We start from the raw sequence: 26,214 nt of genomic DNA, 5'->3' as shown, positions 1-26,214 counted from the left end.
TTTGGGTAAACCCGGGGAAAGCCGAATACCCATACCGGTAAAGGGGTATTTGTCTTTATTTCTGGGTTTACCAAAAAAATCCGGGCACATTTTAGTCTATGAGGATTTTTTCCAAGGCTCCTGTGGGGGCATTTTTGGAGGTAGAGTCACCAAATTTTCAGCGTAGCTGCAAGGAACTCTCCTTAGACGGACACCAACATTTAGTGAAGTTTGGGACAGGGGGTCCAATTTTATGGGCCCACAAAGGGGTCACCCCCATCCTCCAGGCATCTGCGAACCTCCTCTTCTCAAGACTGAACATTCTCCTTCTCCTCTTTCTCTGTTTGTCTACTCAGAAGCAAGTACCATTTCATTCAGTGGGGCTTGGGATTGCAGCCTGAGAGTAGTTCTTGGGATCTTGCTTTTTTTTTTTAAAAAAAAAGAAAGACAAAATATTCTTGGTGCAGAAAAGGCCAGAGATAGTTCTGTTCTTCTGGGGGAAGGTACAATTGCAGAGAGCAGGCGACGTGACGGTAGGCAGAGCCTGTGAGCTGTACTCAATAGATGTTTGGACACGAGAAACCTTGGCTCCAATCCCTACTCGGCTGCAAAGCCTGGCAGGTGGCCTCGGGCCAGTCGCTGCCTCTCATCCTGGTCTACATGACAAAGCAGTTTGGGGGACAGAAAGGGTCACAGGGATAAGCCACTCTGAGCCCTTGGATCTTTTTCACCTACATTGAGAAATGCAAGCTTGTTCCGGCTTTCACTGCTGCTATTTTTAGACTTTGCTCTGGGAATTTGCTTATGTGTACTATCTTGCTTGAGTTCAAAGAACATCAGAAAGGCCACGATGGATCAGATCCAGGCCCATCAAGTCCAGCAGTCTGTTCACACAGTGGCCAACCAGGTGCCTCTAGTATACCCACAAACAAAACGACTGCAGCAGCATTATCCTGCCTGTGTTCCACAGCACCTAATATAATAGGCACGCTCCTCTGATCCTGGATAGAACAGGTATGCATCATGACTAGTATCCATTTTCACTAATAACCATGGATAGCCCTCTCCTTCATGAATATGTCCACTCCCCTCTTAAAGCCTTCCAAGTTGGCTCAGGGCGGCAAGCAATAAAGTCATACAATTGATTAAAAACATACTATAAATATAAACTATAATTAAAATCATGTTAATTTATAAGTCCAAATGACACCCTTAATATTAATTTCAGGGATGGGGACAACCAGTCAGAGAGAGGGAGGAGAGAAAGGAAAGGGAAAGCAGAGCCGAAGATATAGAGAACAACTGAAGAAATAAAATGGAAATAGGAGTAGGGGTAGGGGGCCAGCCGCGATATACCCATTGCTGCCCTCAACCATAGGCCTAATGAAACATAGTCTTGCTGACTCTGCATAAGAACATAACAAAGGCCATGCAGGATCAGACCAAGGCTCATCAAGTCGAGGAGTCTGTTCAGACAGTGACCAACCAGGTGCCTCTAGGAAGCCCACAAGGAAGATGACTGCAGCAGCATTATCCTGCCTGTGTCCCACAGCACCTAATATAATAGGCATGCTCCTCTGATCCTGGAGAGAATAGGTATGCATCATGACTAGTAGCCATTTTCACTAGTAGCCATGGACAGCCCTCTCCTCCGTCAACAGGTCCACTCCTCTCTTAAAGCCTTCCAAGTTGGCAATCATCACCACATCCTGGGGCAGGGAGTCCCCCAATATAAGTATGATCCTGCGTTCTGGTATTATGAGAGAGGTTTTCTCCCTGTCCACTCTCTCCATACCATGCGTAATTTTATAGCCCTTTATCAAAGTTTGCAAATGGCATCATTGAAACTGATGAACTTTCCCTGAATCTTTGCAGTCAGTCCTTGTAGACAGGAAGTTTTAAATATGTTGCCGTTAACAACATTGCAGGAGAAAGTAAAATGGTTCTCGTCACTGCAGTCCAGAGCAAAGACAGCAAAGAGTGAGGGTTAAACTCACTTCTAATTTTAGATCCTGCCTGAGTCATGAAAAGACCCTTCTCTGTAGAGGTGAAACTCACAAGGGTTCCAAAACCTGTGTCAATTTCACCTAGGTCTCTATAATCTTGGCAGAGGTCAGGAGGAAGCTACACCAGCATTCTCTACCCTTTTGTATAAGGACTCCATGAACAGTTTGTGCTGAATTTTTCCAGAATCGATAGCTGGATGTACAAACAGCTGCACAACTAAAAAAGGATTAGGGAAACTCTGCTTTTTGAAAGGGGGGGATGTACACATGTGCTTGGTATATGGAAAGTCCTTCAATCCCTGGTTTCTCCAGTTAAAGGGATCATAGACTCATAGGATCATAGAGTTAGATGACCCCAGGGTCATCTAGTCCATCCCCTGCACAATGCAGAAAATTCACATCTACCCCCCACACCCCCAGTGACCCCTACACCATGCCCAGGATCAGGTGATATGAAAGACTTCTACCCGAGACCCAATAAGTATGGTGTGGTTGACCTGCAGCCCTTCCTTAGATCCTACCCTGGTGTTTCCAAAGTGGACAAAAACTTGAGAGCCAATGTGGTGTAGTGGTTAGAGCATCGGACCAGGCTCTAAGCAACTCAAGTTCAAATCCCCCCTCTGCCATGGACGCTTGCTGGGTAATCATGGGCCAGTCACATGCTCCTGGCCTGCCCTACCTCACAAGGATGTTGTGAGCTTAAAATGGAGGAGAGGAGAACAACACAAGTCATTCTGGGTCCCATTGGGAAAAGAGGCAGGTGTAAATGAAGTGAATAAATATTGAGAGGGGTTTTTTTAAGCCAAGCAAGAAATATTAAATGGATGATTTTTCAAAATGCTGTGTTCGGTAGGAGATGGTGAGTTTGTGTGTAAAGTTTCTGTGTAAAGATACAGGGGTTTAGAAAGCACAGCGTCCTTTTCTGCAACAACTTTTCCTGAGAAGGTCGTTGACTGTCGAGAGTTAACTTCCCTCTTTACAATTAGAATTAACAACATCCTCAGAATGGAGAAGATAAATACATGCTTGTAAGCCACTGGAGAACCTTGTATTACAGGCACTGTTTTATCATTAGTAGGATTGTTGCTGGTCACATTTTAACCTACGTTATTGGGCTATGAGTAAAGGTCATATGGGACATGATAGGTAGTATGTGTCTACCAGTTCACATCTAAAATGGAATGGGTTTGAGGAAGTATCATTTTTCAACCCAAGTGGAATGGGCGAGGGGTTTTAATCCTTCCCCCTCCTTTGCACTGTAGGTCAAATTAAGCCTGAACTCTCCCTTGAAGCTAAAATGACTAAACTAAGGCTATTGTACTTTGGTTACATTATGAAGAAGAAGGAGGTTTGGTTTTTATACCCTGCATTTCTCTACCTTAAGGAGTCTCAAAGCTGTTTACATTAGCCTGCCCTTCCCCTCCCCACAATAGACACCTCGTGAGGTAGAAGAAGAATTGGTTTTTATATGCTGACTTTCTCTACCACTTAAAGAAGAATCAAATCGGCTTACAATCACCTCCCCCCCCTCCCTCCCCTGTGAGGTAGGTGGGGCTGAGGGAGTTCAGAGAGAACTGTGACTGGCCCAAGGTCACTCAGAAGGCTTCATGTGGAGGAGCGGCGAAACAAACCCAGTTCACCAGATGAGAGTCCACCGCTTTTAACCACTACACCAGTGAGACAAGACCCACTGGAAAAGACAATCATGCTAGGAAAAGTCGAAGGCAGCAGGAAAAGAGGAAGACCCAAAAGAAGATGGATTGGCTCTATAAAGAAAACCATGGTCTTCAGTCTGCAAGACCTGGGCAAGGCAGTTAAAGATAGGACATTTTGGAGGACATTGATTCATAGGGTCGCCATTAGTCGGAAGCGGCTTGATGGCACTTAACACACACACACCTTTGCACTTCCTTCAAAGCACTCTGCTGCTATCTTTGTGCTTGTCTTTTCAGCACCCCGGAGAGCTCCCAGTGTTAGGCATGGAGTACAGCAGTCTCAACCTAGTTGGGGGTGGAGGCCTGAATGGTTTCATTTGAGCCGTGGAATAATTGCATCAGTAATGAAAACAGGCATAAAATGGTTAGAACTTTTACATACATTGTTACAGTAGGCCAGGTAAAAACAGGCCAGTCCATTCTGTTGAGGGATGGATGGGGAGGTGCCGTGGCTCAGTGGTGGAGCATCTGCTTGGTATGAAGAAGGTCCCAGGTTCAATCCCCGGCATCTCCACTTAAAGGGACTAGGCAAGTAGGTGAGGTGAAAGACCTCTGCCTGAGACCCTGGAGAGCCACTGCTGGTGTTTATGTCTTGGACCCATCAGGATGTGAGCATTATAAATCTTCACTTGATGGATTCAAACCCATGCGGAGGACTTGTGAAGTTGACACATCCGGTGAAATGCATATCCATAAAGGTCTTCCTTTTTAAAAAAAAATCACAACTGTTGTTGTATGTGACATATTCATTGTATAATTTGTGTGATACAGGTTGAGTATCCCTTATCTAAGAACATAAGAAAAGCCATGCTGGATCAGACCAAGGCTTAATAACATGAGACAAACCTTTCTGGAGACCAGAGTCAACCCAGACATTTTGCAGGAAGCTCCGCAGGCTGCCGGTCATCTACCATGATGGGTTGCCGAGTTAGTTTGTCAGTAGCAGTAGAAAAAAGTAGGAGTCCAGCAACACCTTAAAGACACAAGAGTTCTGGCAGGGTTTGAGCTTTCGTGAGTCACAGCTCACTTCTTCAGTTACAGCTCAGATGTGTAATCTACCAGGAATGCTTAAGTAATTTCCCCCATCCAAATTCTCCATAGATCTTGAGATCCTAAATCCTGGACCTGGTTTCCAGAAAGGCACTGATGCATTAGCTGCTTGTCATTCTTCTGGGTTATTCTTATGTCCAGATATGGTTCGCTCAAGTGCAGCTTGTTGCAGTTTTGCATTTGCGCCAGGAGCATTGATTAGATTACATGGCCGAGGGAAGTACTGATGTGGTCGCAGGATCGCATCTGGATTGCTTTTGGGGCTGTGACTGACTGTGTCCATGTGTGCCTCGGTTCTGTCTGAGCCCATCATGGGAATGCTTCCTTGAGATCTGGCTCTTGCTTTTTGCACTGGCAATCAATGTGACTCGGTGCTGGTCAACATCAGAAATCTGTAAGAAAGAAGGGACTGCAAACAGAGATCTGCAGCAACCTGTACATGGACTAATGAATGAATCAGTATTAGAAATTATCTAAATTAACCTGGAACGTAGAATATGGACCAGAAGCGAGGACCAGACTGGACCCCTGGAAGGAAAATGGAACAGAACAGAAGGAATTTGCTCTTCCCCACTAGAAATTGGCTAGTGGATGGTACCTTCCGCCCACCCCTTTTGATGCATATCGTGAATTTGATTTGAGTCCAGTAGCCCCTTCAAAAACAACAAGATTTTTGGGATCTAAGCTTTCGAGAGTCAACACTATCTTTGTCAGAGAGTTCATCGTGAAATCTTATACCCTGGAATTCTTGTTGGTCTTGAAGTGGCTACTGGACTTGAATTTAGCTGTTCCACTGCACTCCAACATGGCTATGGTCTTGAAACCGTGCCATGAGTTTGATGCTCTTTATTGATCCAGAATTCTAACTATTCATAGTCCAGGGAATCAATTTTGGGAGGCCCTGTGCTAGTCATTAACTGGTAAGTGGACAGTTGTCTGCCCTGTGGAGTCCACTTAACTCGTATGCTAATTTTTCTTTGTTCTGTTTCTTTTCTCCCCCTTCCTTAAAAAAAAAATGTTTGTCTTTCCTCCCTGTTATATTTCTCCACCCCCTTTTTTTCTTACCCTCCACGTTTTCTTTGTGAAAAATGCTCGAATCAAAAAGTTCGCAAGCGCAAACGTACGGTCCTTCCAGGTATGAAGTGCATGCCAATTCCAGTCGGTGTGTTGTGTTGCCCCATGTTCATTATTTGGTGAAGGGAACCTGCTAAGCTTTATTTTACTTTTTCCACAAACAAACAAACAGACAGACAGACAGACACAGAAAAGAAGCCCTCTCTGAAATCCAATAGCTATACTCTTGAACTCCAAGGCTGATGACAATGGAATGCAGTTTTGGGCTCCCCTTGCTAACTGCGTAGAAGCAGGGTGGCGAGAGCGTGGAGAAATGGTTCTAAAGGGACACGTTTCAATTAACACGGTAGACCAGGGGTGTCAAACATACGGCCCACAGGCCTGATCTGGCCCCTTGAGAGCTCTTATCCACCCCGCCAGCCGAGGCAGCCACCCCCCCACCCTCGATCTGGGCTGGCGAGGCATGGCCCGGCCCGACCAGGTGACATTTATGTCGTATCCGGCCCTCGTAACAATTGAGTTTGACACCCCTGCTGTAGACTATAGATAGCTGAAGGACTCCGGTTTCTCTAGCAACCATTCCAAGGAGCCTGCATTCATACTGTTATCAGTGGTGTAATTTCGTTAAAATCTGGAAGTGGGGGTGGTGGTTTTGGGTCTTCATCATTAGCATGGCCCTGTGCCTTCTGTCCTTTAACCACAGACGAGTAAACAGGTACAGCTACGGATCTAAGGGCAACTCGGTCACTTTACAAGTGGACACAGTGCTTTGTATTAGTCCTTTACATGTTTGTCGTTTGCTGAATTTCATTCCGCACCCACCCCTACTGTTTACGTCCCTTCTTCTTACATTTTCCGCTACTAACTTTTCTCCCCTCTGTCATAACCTTTGCTTATCTTCCGCTTTTCTATACCACGGAGACCCTTAGGCCCAAACTAGACAAGGCATACGAGATCTGGAGTCAGATCTTTTGTTTCTTTGAATTTCTATTAATAGCATCTTTATCTGGGGGGTGGGGGAATTGGGTCAGGGCTGTGGTTGTGTGGATGGGCGAGGGGGTTTAACCTCCTCCCCTTCTGCTCCATTTCCCCCTGTAAAACAGCTCTGGAGGACAGTAGCAACACATTTTAAACAACAAATTTGCTCTCGAATGTGTTAGTGATTCTCCGGGTACTGGCCAGTATCTTCTGTATGCTCCCCTGCTATTAATAGAAATGGCAAGAGATAAGAAACCCTGTTCTTGATTCTGCTTCATCTTCTCCTCGTTGCACCATTAGTCTCTACTGAAGTTATGTTAAAACTGCAATGGTTATATTTCTATGGCCTAGTCAGAGTTTCCTGAGGATGTCTGGTAGCCGTCAGAAAGCTGATTCCATGTAGTTGTGTCCCCTGTTCACAACTGGGCCATGTATGAAGCCCTGACCACATCTGGGCCACAACTATTACTTGGCTCCTTGCCAAACAAGCCTCATCCTACCCATCTGGCCACGTAGGATGGCAAGGAAAAGGATGAGGTAATCCGCATGGCCCAACGTGATTGGAGCTTTAGTTGCATCAAGGCAAGGCGAGAAGAGATGTATTGCTGGCTGCCATCCTTGAATCATGTCTGGCAGACATTCATTCCAACAATATATCGACTAGTACCCAACCTCTGGTATAAAATTATATCAAACACTCACAGTAGTGTATTTATACATGTATTGGTATAAACATAAATTTACATTCATAAACATAAATTTACATTCATAAATTTACATTCATCACTCACGCTACTGTGAGTGATGGATATAATTTTATATCAGAGGTTGGGTACTAGTTAATATATTGTTAGTACTACACATTTACTACCTGACTCCCCCCATAATTATTATTTAAGACAATTCGTTCCAAGCTGTTTGAAGGAAGGGTGATGCTACTGGTCACTGTAAGCTCTAATCCAAGGAAGTCAAACATGGCCTGAATGGGCGGATCCAGCCTCTTGAGAGCTCTCATCTGGCCCATGAACCAGCTGAGGTGGTCACTCCCCTCCCCCCAATCCCAGTCTGGGCTGGCGAGGCATGGACTGGCCCGACCTTGTGACACGTATGCCCTATCCGGCCCTTGTAACAAACCTGTTTGACACCCCTGCTCTAATCCTTCTGAGCCATTGGCCAGGAGGTGAGCAAACAAAAGGAACAGCATAATGGAAGTCCTGACCCTGAGCTACTTGTGTTGTATGCAGTACGGGGGTAAGAATCCTCACATGTTCGGTAACAGCTCTTCCGAGTTGCAAGCGAACTTTTACACATCACAGAAGAAAGCACGATTAGAAAAAATCTGAGCAGGTAGCCCATACCTTCTGCAACCTTATCTCCCTTGCTGAGTCCTACTGTGTGCTCATCCCTCCTTTCTTCCACCTCCTGTGCTTCTAGTGTGATCTTGGCTGTTTCTCTCTCTCTCTCTCTCTCTCTCTCTCTCTCTCTCTCTCTCTCTCTCTCTCTCTCTCTCTCTCCCTCTCTCTCTCCCTCTCTCTCTCCCTCTCTCTCTCCCTCTCTCTCTCCTGACCCTTTGAAGGTGGAAGAATTAGCCAATCCACTACTTCTTCCACTTGGGACAAAAGCACACTCCAGCAGCAAGACACAGCCATGACACCCCCACCTTATCTTGGGGTGAAGACAGGCGTAAGACTTCCAGATCCGTCAGTGGAGCACAATATACTGTGTTCCCACAAGGGGAATCGTTAGCTTTACTTATGCACCAAGCTGCATGCACTCCCCCCTTTAAAAGCAGCATTTGGGTGGGTGGCCATCAAGTCACAACCTACTTATGCCAACCATGTAGGGTTTTCAAGGCAAGGGAAGTCAGAGGTGTTTTGCCTTTGGCCGCCTTTGTGTAGCAACCCTGGACTTCCTTGGTGGTCTCCCACCCAAGGAATGACCAGGGCCGACCTTGCTTAGCTTCTGAAATCTGACGAGATTGGGCTAGCCTGTGCTGTCCCGGTCAGGGCCCAAACAGCATAGCCCATCCACTTATATGTCCATCTTTCAACCTGTCACCCTTTTCCCCAACCACATATATTTAAAATTGCCAAACTGCTTTGGAATCAGGACAGGGAAGCGTATTGGTGATGCTTTGGGCGCTAACCAATATATTCCTTCTAAAGCCAGCTTCCCCCCATTTCAGAAGGTTACGTCTGTCTTCACCCCTTCTCCATCTTTCAATAAAAGATGCTAGTGACACAATGGGTAGGTAAGGTACCAACTTCTTTAAGGATTGTGACCCGCCAGTCGAAGACCAATGCACCATATTTAGTTACTTTGTGTCGGCACGAAGTGGGTCCCTGATCTTCTCCTTGTGTTGCTTTCTCTACAGTAAAGCAGGGTAAGTATCTGTGTGCTAGCCCTCCCCCCAAAAAAACATGCAGCAAAGTGCAAGTGAGGCAGTTTCCTTTGACTTTGGACCAAATGCCCTTATGAATCCTTGCATCCACTTCTCTCTCTGTGTTACTTCCCTGGTTCCCGCCCCAGGTTGCTGTGCTTATCCCACCTCACCCCCCTTCACTTACTGTCTTACAACTGCTTTACTTAACCATGACAATTAACCCCTTTTGTGGTGTGTGCGCTCGCATGCCTTTGTGGGAGTGTGTATTGTGTCGTTCAGCCCATGTTGTGTTTTCTGTGTGTGGCGTCGCAGCCAGTCGCTTGGAGGCATGAAACCAGCCTTATTCCACCCTGCCTTAATAATGTTTGTGCTTTCCGATGGTGAATCACCTCTCTTCCCTTTGCTATGGACAGTTAGATGTGGCCGTTTTATTTTCAACGCTTTACCAACAACAGCAGAACATTCTGTGCAGTGGGAAACTTTAGCCCCTAGTGGCTTGGCCCAGATATCATGCGAAACCACGGTTTCTTTTACAAAAACAACAACACCAAAACCCTAACCATGGGTAGTGTGGTTGTCCAAACACAGGTGAGTCCACTTACTATGGTTACTTCAGCTTTATCATTCCAGGATCTGAAACCATGTTTTGAAGTTGGTTTCTTACTACGGTCTTAGCTATGGTTTTGTGTGCTGCGTGGATGTGAGGGAGGGGCTGGGGCTGAGGGGCAGAGCATCTGTTCGACATGCAGAAGGTCCCAGGTAGGAGTGTGCATATCAACGTGCCGAAAAATACCTTTTTGGTATTTTCCGGAGGTTTTTTTACTGGCAAAAAATGGCAACAATAAATGGTGGATGAAAAAGCAGACCTCGAATAATACTGAATTTATTTTGCATTATTCGGGGCCGCTATGGCCCGTTACCATTTTTTAGCCTCCCCTTCCCTCCCTTACTTGCCTGCACTTAGCTTTGGTGCAGCAGCAAACCTCTGATGCCTCGCTTGAAAGGCTGGTAGCAGGACTGGCTGGGAGCTCATACTGAAGCTAAGAGCAGGTAAGTAAGAGGGGGGAGACCCACAGGGAGGAGGGGGAACCCTGCCTCCAGTCTGCTTCAGCTTGGAAGCAAACTGAAGAAAGGGCTGGATGCAGCCTGGATTGCTTTGAGATCCATCCTCTAGCCTTCTCTGGACCCTGGAGAAGACTGGCGAGGTAGAACTGAAAGAAATCCATGCCATACGGTTGCACAGGGTGGATTGCTTTCAGATCCACCCTCAGCCTTTCCCATAGAAGGCCAGTGGGGCAGATATGAAAGATTTGGGGGGGGGGGTTTCGGTATTTTTCAGGTTTGGGTTTATTAACCCGAAAATTTTCAAAAAATCCCAAGTTTTTCAGATTTTTTGAAAATTTACTGAAAAACAATTTGTGCACACCCCTAGTCCCAGTTCAATCCTCGGCATGCCCAGTTTAAAAGATCATGTAATAGGTGATGTGAAAGACCTCTGCCTGAGACCCTGGTAAAGCTGCTGCCAGTCTGAATAGATGATACTGACCTTGATACACCAAGGGCCTAATTCAGTATAAGGCAGTTTTATGTGTTCATGTGACCGGGACATCTGGGCTTTAATGCCAGCTGTTTCCTATCAATGCCCTCGCTCAATGCAGATTGGGATAACAGCTGGATCTCTGTATCGGAGGCAGGAGAAAGACCGAGCGAAACCAGCATTCGGTGAGGCAAACCAGGGTTTTAATGATCTGCAAGCTGAATCCTGGTCTCGTAATCCAGCTGTAGTTAAAACAAACCGTGGTTTCTCATCGTGTCTGAATGGCGCTCCTGAGTAAAAGGCATAAGCCACTGACAAATCCTAGGTCCCCTGAAGTCGCATGCAATGTGGTTTTTCCTAGTGATCGTCGACTCCTTGTGCCTACCTAGGTCTTTGAGTGTAGCATGAATCTTGCAAATGAGATACCATATTTTCTGGGAAGAAAGAATCTTACAATACCTCTGTGTCCAAACTAGGGTTGCCAGTCTCCAGGTGGGCCCTGGAGATCTCCAAGAATTGCAACTGATCTCTAGAATACAGAGATTAACTCCCCTGGAGAAAATGGCTGCTTTGGAGAATATTTTCCATGCCTTATACCCCACTGGTGTCCTTCCCTTCCCCAAACCTTGCCCTCCTCAGGCTCCACCTCCAAATCTCCAGGAACTTCTCAACCAAGAGCTGGCAACCCTAGTCCAAACATATGTGTTTCCAAAAGTGTTTGCCGTTATATGAAGTATATTTTTGTTAGTTTCATCGCTAACAGAAGTTACTATTTTTTTGCCACTTTCTCTGACATCCCTTTTACAAAATGCATTATCCCTCTTTTTTGCTGTGATAAAAGCAAGATAATCTGGTCCAAACTGACCATACAGAATTTGTGGATAACTTGTCTACATCCTGCTTTCCATATTTCTATTCGAGAGAGGCATTGCAAAGTAATTTTAAATCTGGTTGATTACTTTTAAGGTGGCCATGTTTCCTATCAACAATGCCAGGTTCCAGATTCACCTTTGTCTGGAATATATATCCAAAAGCAGGGTTGGATGTGGAAAATTACCCATCAGTATTTATGTTAAAGAATGTAGAAGATGTTCACATAAGGAGAATATCAGTGTGAATTTTTGCAGTTAGGATTTTAAAAACAAAACAAAGTTCTCTCTTCTTTCATCTCCCTCCAGGGTGTTATTCTAATTAATCCAATTAATTTCAGTTTGACAGTATGTATATTCTTGTAAAACAAGCCTTGTGGTTGTGTAGAACTTTTGCAAGCCATTGGTAGAGGCAGTCAACAAATTCCAGTTATTGGATGGTTTGTTCCTTGATGCAACACAATTTCGGTGTTGGCTGCCTCTGGACGTGACATCAAAACTCCTGTTCTACAAATCCAGCCAGGTGGTCTACTCAGAGAGTAAACGGTTCAACTGCCTTTTTCAAACTCCTAAGCCGTTTATAAAAAAAAAACCTCAGATAACCCCATCCTCCTTAAAACTAAACGTACCCAACTCTGTTTGGCACTGGACTTTTGGCAATCACATGAACTCTTATGTCTAGCAAAGCATAATCGAATCACACTGCTGTGGGCGTGATTTTTACCACCTATTTTGCCCCAAGCATTAGCAGTGGCCAGAAGACGGTAACTCTCCAGTCTTTCAATGGCCAGGGAGTCCACACAAATGCTATCCCTGTACTCATGATGTAATTGTGCGCAGGAAATGTGCCTAATGGTGGCAGTGTCTGCTAGCTTGTGCCCTGTTTAATGTTCAGCCAAATTTTGGCTCAAGACCTAGGCATGTACAATACGTTTGTAGGTAGATCTCTCCCCGTGCTCGGGAACCCTTGAAAAGCATTCCTGGTCATGTGAATTAGAAAGTATGTTGCAATCAGGTTGTATGTTCATAAGTTGTGTGCTGATATAAGTGGCCAAGAGTTGGAAGGGGCCTTCCAAGTTATCTAGTCCACCCCCCTGCACAATGCAAGAAACCCAAAGCGAAAGGAAAGCCCCATAGCTGTGCCCACATGGGATGACCAGCAATGGATGTGATTTTAAGCTGAACTGGCATAAATGGAAGGTGGATAGGGTTGGCAGAACTGCCTTGGCAGATGCCAGGAGCTTTTGAGGGTAGTGCTTGGGGAGGATGGAGTTTGGGAAGGAGGTGATGTCACTTCTGGGCAACATGGAAAGAATTTCCTCTAATGGTAAAGACCATAAAGACATGGGGAAATTCCTAGAGCGTCATGAAGGAGGGCATTATCTGGCCATTCCCCCCCCTCCAGCTCCTCCATTTCTCGAGAGCAGGGAATGAGGGCCAAGGGCAGAGATTTACCAGGGTGGGCAAATAGGGGGGGTCTCAGGGCAGGGCTAGCAGGCACAATCCCATTCTCCCCTTTCAGTGCATGTCACCTGTGCACAGTTGCATTGCGTACTGAGCTGTTGTGTGGCCGCGCCATCCAAGAGAGAGGCTAGTTTTAAACACAGTGCTGGTGGGCAAAAACATATCATGTGACATTGCGTACACCCAGCATGCAGTGTTGGCACACAGCCAGCCAGGCTATGGATCTCTGGCAGGCTAACACTGCATAGGTAGCGACTGAAGGCCCAGTTTGAATGAGATGCTGAGCCATCCCGCACAGGTAGGTTCTTCTTGCCGGCCAGCATTCTTTTTAAATTGGGCCTCTGGGGGAGGGGGGGAGGCCTTTCGGTTTCAGGGAATGTGGAGTAGATTTTCCAGGCTCCCTGTGCAATAGTTCAATGTAGCTGCTCTAGCTTACTTTCCTTTGCTCTCTTTCCTGTGCTCTCTTTCCCAAGCAATCCTGCCCTGTTTTGAATTCTTGCAGCATTCTCTTTACATCCCTGTACATTCAAGGGAATTGCCTTTGAGATAAGACTTGCCGCCAGCCCGGAGTGGTTGTATTTATTAATTTATTAAATAATTTATTTTTAATTAATTTAATAATTACAGCTAAAACACTTAGTGTTAAAGCAGGGTTTTAACCCACATTGTTTTACATCAGGGAGATTAGTTTTATTGTTTTTTAAATTCATTTTATCAACACATTATTTTCAATGTTTATCACTAGCTGGTGGGTTCTCCCCCCCCCCCCCAAATAGTAATCTTGCGCCAATGACTGGTGAGGATGATATGTAGGGTTGCCATACACACAACTAAGAGCACAAATGCAATCAATAATGCATATGGCACAAAACTGCAGCTGAAGAAGACCATCGAAACACTGGAATGAACTAGAATCCGTGTCCTCTTTTGGATCAGGTCCGCTGAGTAGGACTGAGCTTGTGCTCCGTTGAACTGTATCCGCGTGTCTGATCGGGGCCATTCACGCACAGCCAGACTTTACTGAGCATTTTTACGCTGTCTGCAGTTTTGAGTAGTTGGAGGGTAGCAACCCTAATGATACCTGAAATGGAGGATATTAATATGCTGCCTAAATAAAATAAGGTTTTGCCTTCCTCCAACAAGTTCAGGGCACAAGGGATGGCTTGCCCTATTTTATTCTTATGGCCACCCTGTAAGGTACCAATAACACGGAGAGACAATAATTGGCCCAATTCCTCCTGGGTAGGATTTGAACGGGCTGATACTCTACCCCGTTGGGTTCCCCAATGTTGCGCCCATGGGAACCATCATAGCACCCACTGACACCAATCCTGGTGACCAGGAAGTGTTTTTAGAAGGAGCGTGGGGCTTTTGCCCAGCAGGGCTTCTGGCTGGCCCCATTGGAGATCTGATTGGATATGCAGATTTTTAAAAAGTTGCTTAAGCAGCTGTTGTCACCACAGTGCAGGTAAGATCACTGTGTGACTAAAGGTAAGCTGTGTGTATGCCAGAAAATAATTTTGAATAATACGTTTATCACCCAACAGAAACTTGGCTTCATCTCTCTATCTCCCCCTAAATTATCCTTTCCTTTAATAAAATATTTTATTGTTTTATAAGACAGGGTACAGAAGGAAAGAGGGATAAGGGGAAAATAGGAATGTCAGACATACAAATATAGGTCAGTCAGACTACATTGCCCGGCTTTGCTACATTATAATCAAATATTCTAATTATAAAGTAATGAAAGAATATTTGAGCTAGTATGTAATCTAATAATGATCACCTTATAACATTATTAGACTTATCAAATATCTCTGTTATATCTCTATTATATCTCTATCATCAAAGTTATTTCTCTACGTTTATATCTCTATGTTCAAATTTGTTATCTAGGCACAGAAATTAGGTTTGATATCAGTAAAGGTAAAGGTAGTCCCCTGTGCAAGCACCGGGTCATTCCTGACCCATGGGGTGATGTCACATCCCAACGTATTACCATCAAATAATCTCTACTTTCTCATTCTACTTTTTGTTGGTATTAAACCTCAATATATTTGTAAAATAATTTCCACTTTTCATAAAACTGCTAATAGTTTATCTCGTTGCTTGTATCTAAATTATCCTTTTCTAACTGGAGAGTTGGGGGGGGGGATTCGAGTCAGTAAATGGCAGCACCCTTTTGGCTTGGCAAGTATTTATGAAATTCCAAAAGTGCCCGCAGGCCCGATAAGGTTGGCGACCCCTGCTCGAAGCACTCCTTGGCACTGATTCAAAGCTTAACCTTAGAAGGAGCCTCGGGAGCCAACAATGACCTTCAAGCACAGTGTAATGTAAAGAGAATGCCGTCAAATGGATAGGCCAGGGAAGTTTTGCTGAACTGCCAAAAAGAAAGGCCACAAGCAAATTCTTTGAGCCTAAAAAACAGGTACCCCACCTCTCCAAGGGTTTAAAACTTAAAATCCAGAAACACTATCTCTCCCCCTCTCCTCCCAATCTTTATTTTGCTTCTCTGCTTTTGGAGTACTTCTAGAAACAGCATAAGCCAGGGGTGTCAGACATACTGCCCGGGGGTCGGATTCGGCCCCTTGAGCGTTCTTATTCGGCCCGCGAGCCAGCCGAGGTAGCCACCCTCCCACTCCCGATCTGGGTTGGTGAGGCCTGGCCTGGCCTGACCAAGTAACCTTTAAGTCCTATCCGGTCCCCGTAAGAGATGAGTTCGACACCCCTGGCTCAAGCTATTAAAAACCGCTCCTCTCCTTCTGTGTTTGCAAAGAGGAGAATTTCAGGGGCAGGCAAAATGCTGCCCCTCCCTCGCAGTGTGTCAGTCTCTGAATATGACTTTCCCCCCCTCTCATTTTTCCCTCTTCCTCCAATTTAGACTCATTCCTCCTTTGAACCAGCTGGAGCTCCTGAGGAACCTGAAGAGCAAATCAGGATTGACTTTCAGGTCAGTAGAATTGTCTGGAGACTGTGGTGGGGGGGAAGGGGCAGAAAACAAGGGCGGGTCTCAGAAGTTATAAAGGACCTCCCGAGGGTCCTGAATGGAGAACTTGCGGGACTTTTAAATGCCATTCCCCTTAATGGGATAGCCCACCCCCAGGAGAATTCACCCCACTTGGAAGGGGTTGACTTGATTCAGCACACAATGCAGATCAATGCAGATAGATTTGCCTAGTGATGCTCATGCAGGAGGGTTGCCAGCTCTGGGTTGGGAAATACCTGGAGATCTTGGGGGTGGAGCCAGAGGAGGTCGGGGTTTGGGGAAGGGAGGGACTTTAATGGGATATAATGCCATAGAGTACCTTCCAAAGCAGCCATTTTCTCTTTCTCCTTGCTTAATGTTCTTTTTGCTTCTGTTTAAAGGAAAGAACAGCAGCCTGAGCCGTCCCCAAGGTCTGTATGTTTCCGGAATATCCATTCTCATACTTCCTTTCTCTTTCTCTCTCTTTCTACCACTGTGTTCCCTTGTGTCATGTGTGTGCGTGTTTCCTGTGACGACGAGGGGCGGAGAGCCATTCAAATAAGCATTGCACAACTTGGACACGCTCTTCCAGCACTGTGAGACCTCTGTCCACATGTCTCGTACCTTACCCGTTAACGGCGGCCCTTCAGTCCTGTTTCCCCTTCCCCCCCCCCCGGTGGCAAACGGGCTGTTTAGCTGTGTGGACCAGCGGGGTCTTGGGTGGCTAGGGAGGAACGGCGCTTGCGGCCGCATTGAAACCAAAGGTTGAGGTGCAGCGTAGGTATGCTCGGAAATGGATTGAAAAAATACCCAGAATGTAAAGTCCCTGGGGAGGGCCGGCTGACATATCTGACTGTTGTGGCCCTCTTGTGCTTCCCGAACTGGGGATCTCGGCTGGGGAGGGGCTGTGGCTCAGTGGTAGAGCATCTGCTCAGCATGCTGAAGGTCCCAGGTTCAATCCCCGGCATCTCCAGTTAAAGGGAGTAGGCAAGTAGGTGATGTGAAAGACCCCTTCCTGAGACCCTGGAGAGCCGCTGCTGTTCTGAGTGGACTGTACTGACTTTGATGGACCGAAGGTATGATTCAGTATAAGACAGCTTCATGTGTTCATGTGACATTTCAGATCTGATACTAGAAGAAGAAAAAGAGTTGAGTTTTCATACCCTGCTTTTCTCTACCTTTATGGAGTCTCAAACCAGCTTACAATCTCTTCCCCTTCCCCTCCCCACAATAGACACCTTGTGAGGTAGGTGGGGCTGAGAGAGGTCTGACAGAACTGTGACTAGCCCAAGGTCACCCAGCAGGCTTCATGTGGAGGGGTGGGGAATCAAACCCAGTTCTTCAGATCAGAGTCTTAACCACTACACCCCGCTAGATCTACTGCAGAAGAGCTGGTATCATGCTGTCTTGAGAAGTCTGTTGGCTATTAGGGCAGCATTTGGTTCTCATCAGCAAGTGTGGTGTTGAGGGAATACCTGGAATGCTGTATGTTGTTGAGCTAGATGCTTCCTAATTTTTGAACAACTGATTTTGTAGAGATTTAACATGGTGCCCACATGGCATTTCATGATCCCTGTACTCTATTTCTTCGCCTTCTAAAGGGTGTTTCCAGTAGCTCTTCATAGAGGGATTAGCTTCTGGAACTCACTGTCACAGGGATGTGTTGATGGTTGCTAGTTTACTTGGTTTTAAGAGGGGGTTAGACAAATTTGTGGATAAATAAATATCAGAAGGTCAATCTTGCAAGAACTGTGCGTCTCAGGATTATCAGATGCTGCAAACCATAATCCCAAAGAGTTAGCTACTAATTCTGAATCAAAGCTTCTCTTGAATTTAGAAGAGATGTTGTGGTTTTTTGACCGCCGGAAACCCTGCATGACAGATGAATGCCGGATAGTGATTGATCTGTGTTTACTGCTTCTGGGTGTAACAATTGTTGTGTAGTTGTGTACTGTGTAGTTGTGTAGTGTTGTGTACTTCCCGGGGGGGGGGAATTCCTAGTTCCCGCCTCCCACTTAATTTCATTGATTGCGGTTTGTCAGGAGTGTGGCAGTGTTGATGTCATCACGTGGTGCATTTCTTATGGTGCAGGCACGTGAAGTCAGTCGGCAGGGCGGGCATTCCAAATCATGCCTATTTAAGCTTATCTCACAGCTGGAGGACATCTGCAAGTGATGGAACAATCTGGAACAAGAACTTGCAAGATGTATGTCATGAGCCATTGCTGGGGTCATGGTTATGGGAAGAGGAAATACATTTCCCTCAGGATTTTCCATGGTTGGAAAAAGCATTTTCTTCACTTCTAGGGCTGTGCAAAAAGAAAAAAATCTGTAAATTTCGGCTTCGGGTTTATTGGAGCCAATTTTTTCCCCCGGGAAAATTGAAATAAGCTGAATACTCATACTGGTAAATGGTTATTCCGGCTTTTTTTTTTTAGGTTTTCCCAAAAAAAATTCAGGTCCATTTTAGCCTATAGGAATTTTTTTTCAAAGCTCCTGGGTAGAGTTTTTAGAGGTAGAGTTTCCAAATGTTCGGGGTAGCTGCAAGGGACTCTCCTTGCATGAACCCCAAAGTGTGGTAAAGTTTGGTACAGGGGTTCCAGTTTTATGGGCTTCCTAAGGGGCTGTCCCCTTCTCCACAGAAAATCAATGGAATGGGGAAAATAATAACAAAAATGTCAAAATAACTCTACTCCAGAATAAAAAAGGGAATGTACGATTACGTTAAATTCAGTCAAGAAGTATCTGCAACCCTTCTGAATTGTTCCTAAAATATTTAATGCGTAGGTTTTTGCAATTCTGATAATTAATATTTGGGAGAGAAAGGAACGGCAACGTTCATAATAAACTTGAGAGTCAGTTCTGAATATATTATGATTAGATTAAATTGGAATTGTTCCCGTCGCCCCCAAGAACCGTTGCGTTGGATGATAGAATATAGAGCATTTGGCTAATACGGGAAATGCCAATATTTTAATAATGGGGGAAAAGAACCGCAAACAAAACTTTTAAATTAGCTAGAGGGTGTAAATATGAAATGTTTGGAGACGCTCGCGATGCAGGCGAGGAAGTAGCCTTCTCATTTCTAATGCAGAAGGAGCTGTTCGGAATATTAGTTTTGACTGCAAATCCGTTCACTGTCTGTACGATTACTGTGCTTCGCAGAAGCTGAAAAAGCAAAAGTCGACCTGGCTGCTCCGTAAGGAACGTGGCCTTCCCAAATGACGTTCCCTAGTTGATCGAAGTTTCCTGTTTGGCTTGAGCCGTCTGGTCTAATTTCTTTTACTCTCCCCTCATTTCCAGTAAAAACGACCCGTCACTTTGTGGATGCTGCTCAGGAAACTCTAGGTACCGCGGGAATCGCTGCACGGCTCGTTCTCTCTTCCCATCTCTCTTTCTCCCACTCCCTTCTGTCTCGACCACTCACCTGCTTAGTAGAGGTGCTCAATGGGCGAGTGCCATCTGCACGGCCAAAATTGTGCCAACGGGTACTGCCAGTTCTTCTCCTCTACCCGAATTAGACCTGCAAAAGTAGCAATTGTTGACAGAGGGGATTTCGGAAAAGCAGTGATCTCATTCAGCCAGGATCTTTCCCTAGTGCATGAAAGATCGATAACGCTGGCAGAATATGCTGTGATGGTGAAATTAACTAATTTAGTAAATAAAAGACCCAGAGAAGAATTTATTTTAAACTGAAGGCTCTATTATGCTTACGTGAGAACAACATCAGTTATAAGGAGTTTGATATGGAGAATATCAAAATTGTGTTATTAAAATGTATTTTGTTTAAGTTTAATATAAATATAGAAATAGACAATAAATACAGTATACTTTAGAATGTATCAGGATATAAGGTATATTCACAGGATATCTATCTATCTATCTATCTATCTATCTATCTATCTATCTATCTATGCATTGGGATACACGGTATAAGGTAGATATACATACTTTTGCTGATATGATTGAACAGTAGATAAGATTTGTGCAGCATTATTGTAATCCCCCATCCCGCCCTACCTTTTTTTAATGTCCATTCCTTTATTCTTTTGAAAATAATTAAAAAGAAAAAAGAAAAAAAGACCAATAGTGCTGAAAGAGATTGAGTAGTGAAGAGGGAGAGAATACCCGATAATATGAAATTATCGATCTGATTTGGAATCTCCCGGTTTAAGATCGATTTGAAAGCAAGCGTATTGCAAGTCCATTAGAGGTCACTGCAAAACGGGCTTCTGGATCGGGCCACACTCCTCCAGCACTTCTACTAACCAGCTGACTGTCAACCCATTCAAGCAACCGCTCTCCCCTTCAGTAGGTGCGTGCATAACTGGCATTCGAAAGGGCATTCATGGGGAAGACGGTGCCCGATTTGCGAGTTCCTGTTTCATGTTTGTGCGGCTTTGTTTTTTTAATCTGGCGGATTCTGTGACACGTATCGAGCGTCACGCAATATGTGTTTCCTGATGTCATCGTCTGATGTTCTTAAGGAAACGTCAGCCTCTTTGAATGTCAAACTGTCTAAAAATATCTGTTGGTTTGCCTGTGATGGAAGTTCTCTTGAACGTCTGGGTGGCTTGTGCGCACCTTTGTGTGACTAATTATTTTCTGTGCATGCTTTGAATGGTGGATCCCTCCCCCCTTTCGCAGTGTTGTGTGCGTAAGGTCAGGTTAGAAGGATACAGGGTGCTTGTGAAATGCAGTTGATGCATCTCAGTTTCTGGAATCCAGTCGCGTCCCTAAGGTCACTGGTCTTGCTTTTGTTTTGAAGCTTCCGAAGCTCTTGGCTGTCAAAATTGAATGGTCCAACCTATGTCTTTCCTTTTAAATATTAAAAAAGCAAGAGGCAAGAGACCAACATTAGGAAGACAAAGCTAGGTTCATAATTGGTTGTCAATTCATTCTCTGGGTAGAAAGAGAAATCTGTAATTCAAGGTAGTGTGTGTGTGTGTGTGTGTGTGAGAGAGAGAGAGAGAGAGAGAGAGAGAAAGAGAGATATATCATTTATGTGCGGGTACTTTCACTCACATTTGCACCCCCGTTTGTCTCGGTTGTTCCTTGGAGTTATGCATGAGTTCTCCGTCTGTTAGAGATGACCTCACGGCCAGTCCTCGCAATGTCCGGGTCTTCCCCTTCCTGTGTTAACCCGACTCTTCCATCTTCCCTGAGCAAAGCCCGGGCGAAATCCCCATGCATAAGGCAAAGTGCGGGGAATGCCAAATAAGTGGGCACAATCTTACCAATTGTGAATGGAAAGCGTTGAAGGAGCAGTTCTCTGCCCCTTTCCCTTGTTGTCGCCTGTGCCCCTGATATAGGGTTTCCAGATCCCTCTTCACCACTCGTGGGAGGTTTTTGGGGTGGAGCCTGAGGAGGGCGGAGTTTGGGGAGGGGAGGGACTTCAATGCCATAGCGGCCATTTTCTCCACATGAACTGATCTCTTTCGGCTGGAGATCAGTTGTAATAGCAGGAGATCTCCAGCTAGTACCTGGAGGTTAATAGAATAAACAAATAAGAGCATCACTGTACCTAGTAGGTTTGGAAATCAGCACAGTCAAAGTACAAAATTATTATTAGTGATTAGGACAAATTACAACAAGTGTTATACATCAACAACAAATGCTATCCTACTATGATACATATATACAAAATTCTCTCAATGTCAACCACACAGGTGTACACATATTCTCAATGCTATAGTTGCAAATATGCAATTTTTCTTTATGGTGAGGTTGAAAAGTCCAATTCAAGTAGGATATCCAATGAATGGAATAATCCAAAAAGAATGAGCTGGGGGACGGCCGTTTCAAGATGTTTTCTTCAGCCCAAAATTACACTTGTAATTTGTCCTAATCACTAATAATAATTTTGTAATTTTGTGCTTTGACAGTACCTGGAGGTTGGCAACCCTACCCTGATAGTTGGGGGGGGGGGCTTTGGAATGGAGTGGGAGGCAGAATGGTGGTGGCCTGCCGTTTAAGGGGAAATAGAAAGAAATCACCACGTCCCCTCTGGTGTGAGCTCTTCCAAGCAAGTGGGACAAACCAAATGCTTGCTCCAGAGCAGAGGGGATTTCTGTCAATTTCCCTTTCTTGTTGCACCCCACACACACCCCCGCACTAACATTCTGCTGTGTTCATAAAGATCCCCAGACCTTCTGGAACAGCTTTGTAGGGATGGCCACAGGAGGCGGAAAGGGGAAGAGAGATCTGTTCTGCCAATTCCTTAAAGTCACAGTCCATAGAATTCAACGCTGTAACAGACAGAAGGAAATGCAGCAAACTGTTCTTACTGTCTTACAACGGAAAATACAATTCAGGGAAACCTTGTTGGAGTGATAAGTGGTTGTATGGAGGGTAGCAGTTCTAGGGGGCACTCTGTAAGAAAAAGAAGCCAAGAGCATCGTTGTTTGACATTTAAGTAAGAATGCGAGGGCTAAGGGTAAAATTTCTCTGTGCCATATTCAGGTATCCTGTGTGCATCAGCTTTGTATGGTTTGTGGTAGCAAAAACACTGGATTTGTAAAACCAGCTTCCTTAAAGCGTACTCTAAAAGAATGTACGGGCTGTGTATTCTGGAGTATTGTGCACAGTTCTGCAGGCCTCCCTTCAAAAAAGATGTGGACAGAATGGAGCTGGTGCGGAGGAGAGTAACAAGGATGATCAGGGGCCAGGAGACCAAAACCTGACAAGGAAAGGCTGAGGGATTTGGGAATGTTTAGTCTGCAGAAGAGGAGGTTGAGGGGGGACATGATGACTCTCTTGAAGTATTTGAAGGGCTGTCACTTAGAGGAGGGCAGGGAGCTGTTCCTGTTGGCAGCAGAGGATAGAACTCGCAATAATGGGTTTAAATTGTGGGTGGAAAGGTACCGGCTGGATATTAGGAAAAAAATTTTTTTACAGTAAGAGTTGTTCGACAGTGGAATCAGTTACCTAGGGTGGTGGTGAGCTTCTCCTCACTGGCAGTCTTTGGGAACCACTGCTCTAGGCTTACCTTGCATTAAGCATGGGGTTAGACTAGATGGCCTGAATGGCCCCTTCCAACTCTATGATCCTATGATTCTCTGTTTTGAACTGGCCCCTGAGCTTAAGGAGGAAGAAGTGGGAAAGAAAGAGGAAGAAAACTGCAGCGTCTCTTGCATTATTTCACTGGGGTAGGGGATGTTGGCATGGCTTATCACCCCTCTTCGCACCGCCAGCCATTGGTGTCACGTCTGCAGAAGAAGCACACCAACAGCTGGCACTCTATGGACCGCATTAAAGCCAGGTGGCTGAACAACCAGAATTTTACATTCACGGCATGTTGCTGGCGCCGAAGGATGCAAGGCCAGAAGAAATTATATCAGAGCTTTTGTTTTTGCTGTTCAGTGAGGACGCAAGCACACATCTGTGTGCGCCGAGGTGCCACAAGGGAAGTGGCAGATCCATTTATGGCACAGCGCATACAAAAGTGTGTTGTGAATGCGTGTATAGTGTGCACCTGTGCGAAGCTGGGCCCCTGAAATAGAATGGCACAAAATTCCAGTGGCTCGGAGGTGCCCAGTTCATTACGGTGTCATTGCCTTCTGGGACTGTTTGATCTTTGGTTCTTTCTGAACAAAATTGAAACTTTGCCCTTCTTGGGGGTTAAGTGGAAGAAGAAGAGTTGGTTTTTATATGCCGATTTTCTCTACCACTTAAAGGAGACACAAACTGGCTTACAATCACCTTCCCTTCCCCTCCCCACAACAGGCACCCTGTGAGGTAGGTGGGGCTGAGGGAGCTCCAACAGAGCTGTGACTAGCCCAAGATCACCCAGCTGGCTTTGTGTGTAGGAGTGGGGAAACAAACCTAGTTCCCCAGATTTGCCTTCGCCGCTCATGTGGAGGAGTGGGGAATCGAACCCGGTTCTCCAGATCAGAGTCCACTGCTGCAAACCACCACTCTTAACCACTACACCACGCTGGATCCGTGCATGTTCAGAGGCACATAACACAAAATGTTGACAATTTGGTCACCTAACTCTGACTGAAGCATGTGCCTAGCCAAGCCCTGTATTAAGAAAAGTGAATTAAGAGACAGAGTAGGGTTACGCAGAAGGTCCCAGGTTCAATCCCCGGCATCTCCAGTTAAAGGGACCAGGCAACTAGGTGATGTGAAAGACCCCTGCCTGAGACCCTGGAGAGCCGCTGCCAGTCTGAGTAGACAATACTGACTTTGATAGACTGTGGGTCTGATTCAGTATAAGGCAGTTTCATGTGTTCATGTGTTCCTGAGCTTTTCGGCAGCTGGGGACAGTGTAGCCATGGCGCTGCTGCAGCGCCTCCAAAGCAGTTTCCCGGCCACCAAAAGTCTTTAAAAACCCTTTTTAAAAATTAAAATCAGAAAATGGGGCATTTCCTCCCATTGAAAACAGCGAGGCTGCACCAGGAAAACGCTGTTGCTGGAGAAGGGTGTTCCCAGGCTGGAGGGGTGCAGGAAGCTGACTAACGCCGCATTTCTCTTCCGGGATTTAGGATTTAGGGCTCTCATTGGGTAAATAGTTTTGAATCTCTGACAGAGAAGGGCGTGCTGCTGAAATAATCTCCGCGAAGCAGGTGCCGTCATCTTGACTATCGCGCCGAGCTTCGCCTTATGCATAATGGATCTGTAGCCTTTTCTTCTCAGATTATGTACGAAGAAGCGAGAATTAACGCAGTTTTCACACGACACTTCTAGGCTCTCTGTCCTAGTTTATCGGCAGGCGTTGTTTATGGCAGGGTTATATGGGAGATTATTTCCTGCCTGTTCCTATTTAACGCCAGCGACCAAGGCCTTAATTTTGATTCCTGTTTATGCTCCCCGCGTACCTGAAGCTTTCTGTCCCTTTGTTTTGGGCCCCTGACTCCTTTGGCCTTTCTGTCGCGCTCCGTCATGGCTCTCACCCCACAGTCAGTTTGGTTTTTCATCTTCATCCTTCGTTATTTCTGCCCCCCCCTCCTGAATTAACAGACCCTCCCAAACCTCATCTTCCTCCATCACCATGGAGACCTTTCCCGAGACGCCTCTCCGAACCCGTCTCGCCCCAATAGCCGCCTCTCCCTGCCGCCGCGTCGAAAAGACAATTGGTTTTTGAATGGCCGAAGGCTCGCCCGTGGTGTGTTTTTTTTTTGGAGTGACTTCCCCCTGCTTGTCTTCCCCCCCCCTTCCCTATTTTTGTCTCTCGTTCCGATTTGTCTCTCGGCGTGCAGTCAAAAGGTCAGCTTGAAAGATCGTGTCTTCTCTAGCCCCCGGGGTGCCAGCACGAAATCTAAAGGTTCCCCTCAGGCTCCGGTTGTCCGGAGGTCCCCCAGCGCCGACCAAAGCATCGAGGACAGCCCGAGCAAAGTGCCCAAGAGCTGGAGCTTCGGGGACCGAAGCCGAACCCGGCAAGCTTTCCGCATCAAGGGAGCCGCGTCTCGTCAGAACTCCGAAGGTACATCACTGATTTGCTTTCTTCATTTCTACGCCGCCTTTCTGCCCGGCGGAGACCCAAAGCGGCAAATGTTCTTATCCTCTCCTCCGTTCTATGCGCGCAACGGCCCTGTGAGGTAGGTTAGGCTGAGAGGCCATCCAGCAAGCTCCCATGGCAGTGTGAGGATTCGCATCTGGGTCTCCCCGATTTTAACCTGACACCCTAACCCAGGGGAGTCGAACTCAATTGTTACGAGGGCCGGATGTGACATAAATGCCACTTGGTCAGGCTGGGCCATGCCTCGCCAGCCCAGATCGAGAGTGGGGGGGGGGGCTGCCTCAGCTGGCGTTGAAGCATCCCTGTGTCTTGCCACTATCAAGGGGAAGCGTGCTCTGAGAACCAGCACCGTCTAGCACAAGGAACAGGGCTTTCTTGGTAGTTGCACCAATCTCATAAACCCTTCAATGGGTCTTTTGTTCACTTGATTTGTCAGCCTTGCCATCACTGCATATTCTGCTAACTTATCCTTCCATTCTTCTATGTCTGGACAGCCTTCTGTCTTCCACTTTGTAGCCAGCACCACTCTTTGATTTCATGACAACAGCTGGTGCTATTCCTAACAACATATTCTTGGGGTCCATTGCAAAATTAACTTTTAAGGTTTTTTGTATTTCTGCATGTATTTCACTCCAATAATAACTGTTTTTGGTTCTTGTAGGTTATCCGGGCTGTGTAACCGTGGTCTTGGAAAGAAAATTCCAAGACCACGGTTACACAGCCCGGATAACC

General features: G+C 45.8%; 1 protein-coding gene across 1 annotated transcript in view; it reads left to right on the top strand.

The window, feature by feature from the left end:
* The window catches only part of KCNQ2 (potassium voltage-gated channel subfamily Q member 2), a 118,581-nt gene that overhangs the window by 71,137 nt on the left and 21,230 nt on the right, over positions 1–26,214 (top strand). The window contains exons 9-12 of the mRNA XM_056844640.1: positions 5,856–5,885; positions 15,937–16,005; positions 16,422–16,451; positions 25,223–25,446. Coding sequence (XP_056700618.1) covers positions 5,856–5,885; positions 15,937–16,005; positions 16,422–16,451; positions 25,223–25,446 — 353 coding nt within the window. The remainder of the gene's footprint in view (positions 1–5,855; positions 5,886–15,936; positions 16,006–16,421; positions 16,452–25,222; positions 25,447–26,214) is intronic.

The sequence above is a fragment of the Euleptes europaea genome, chromosome 2 (assembly GCF_029931775.1).
Source record: "Euleptes europaea isolate rEulEur1 chromosome 2, rEulEur1.hap1, whole genome shotgun sequence".
In the NCBI taxonomy this organism is placed as follows: Eukaryota; Metazoa; Chordata; class Lepidosauria; order Squamata; family Sphaerodactylidae; genus Euleptes; species Euleptes europaea.
This window is presented reverse-complemented; position numbering and strand designations above follow the sequence as displayed.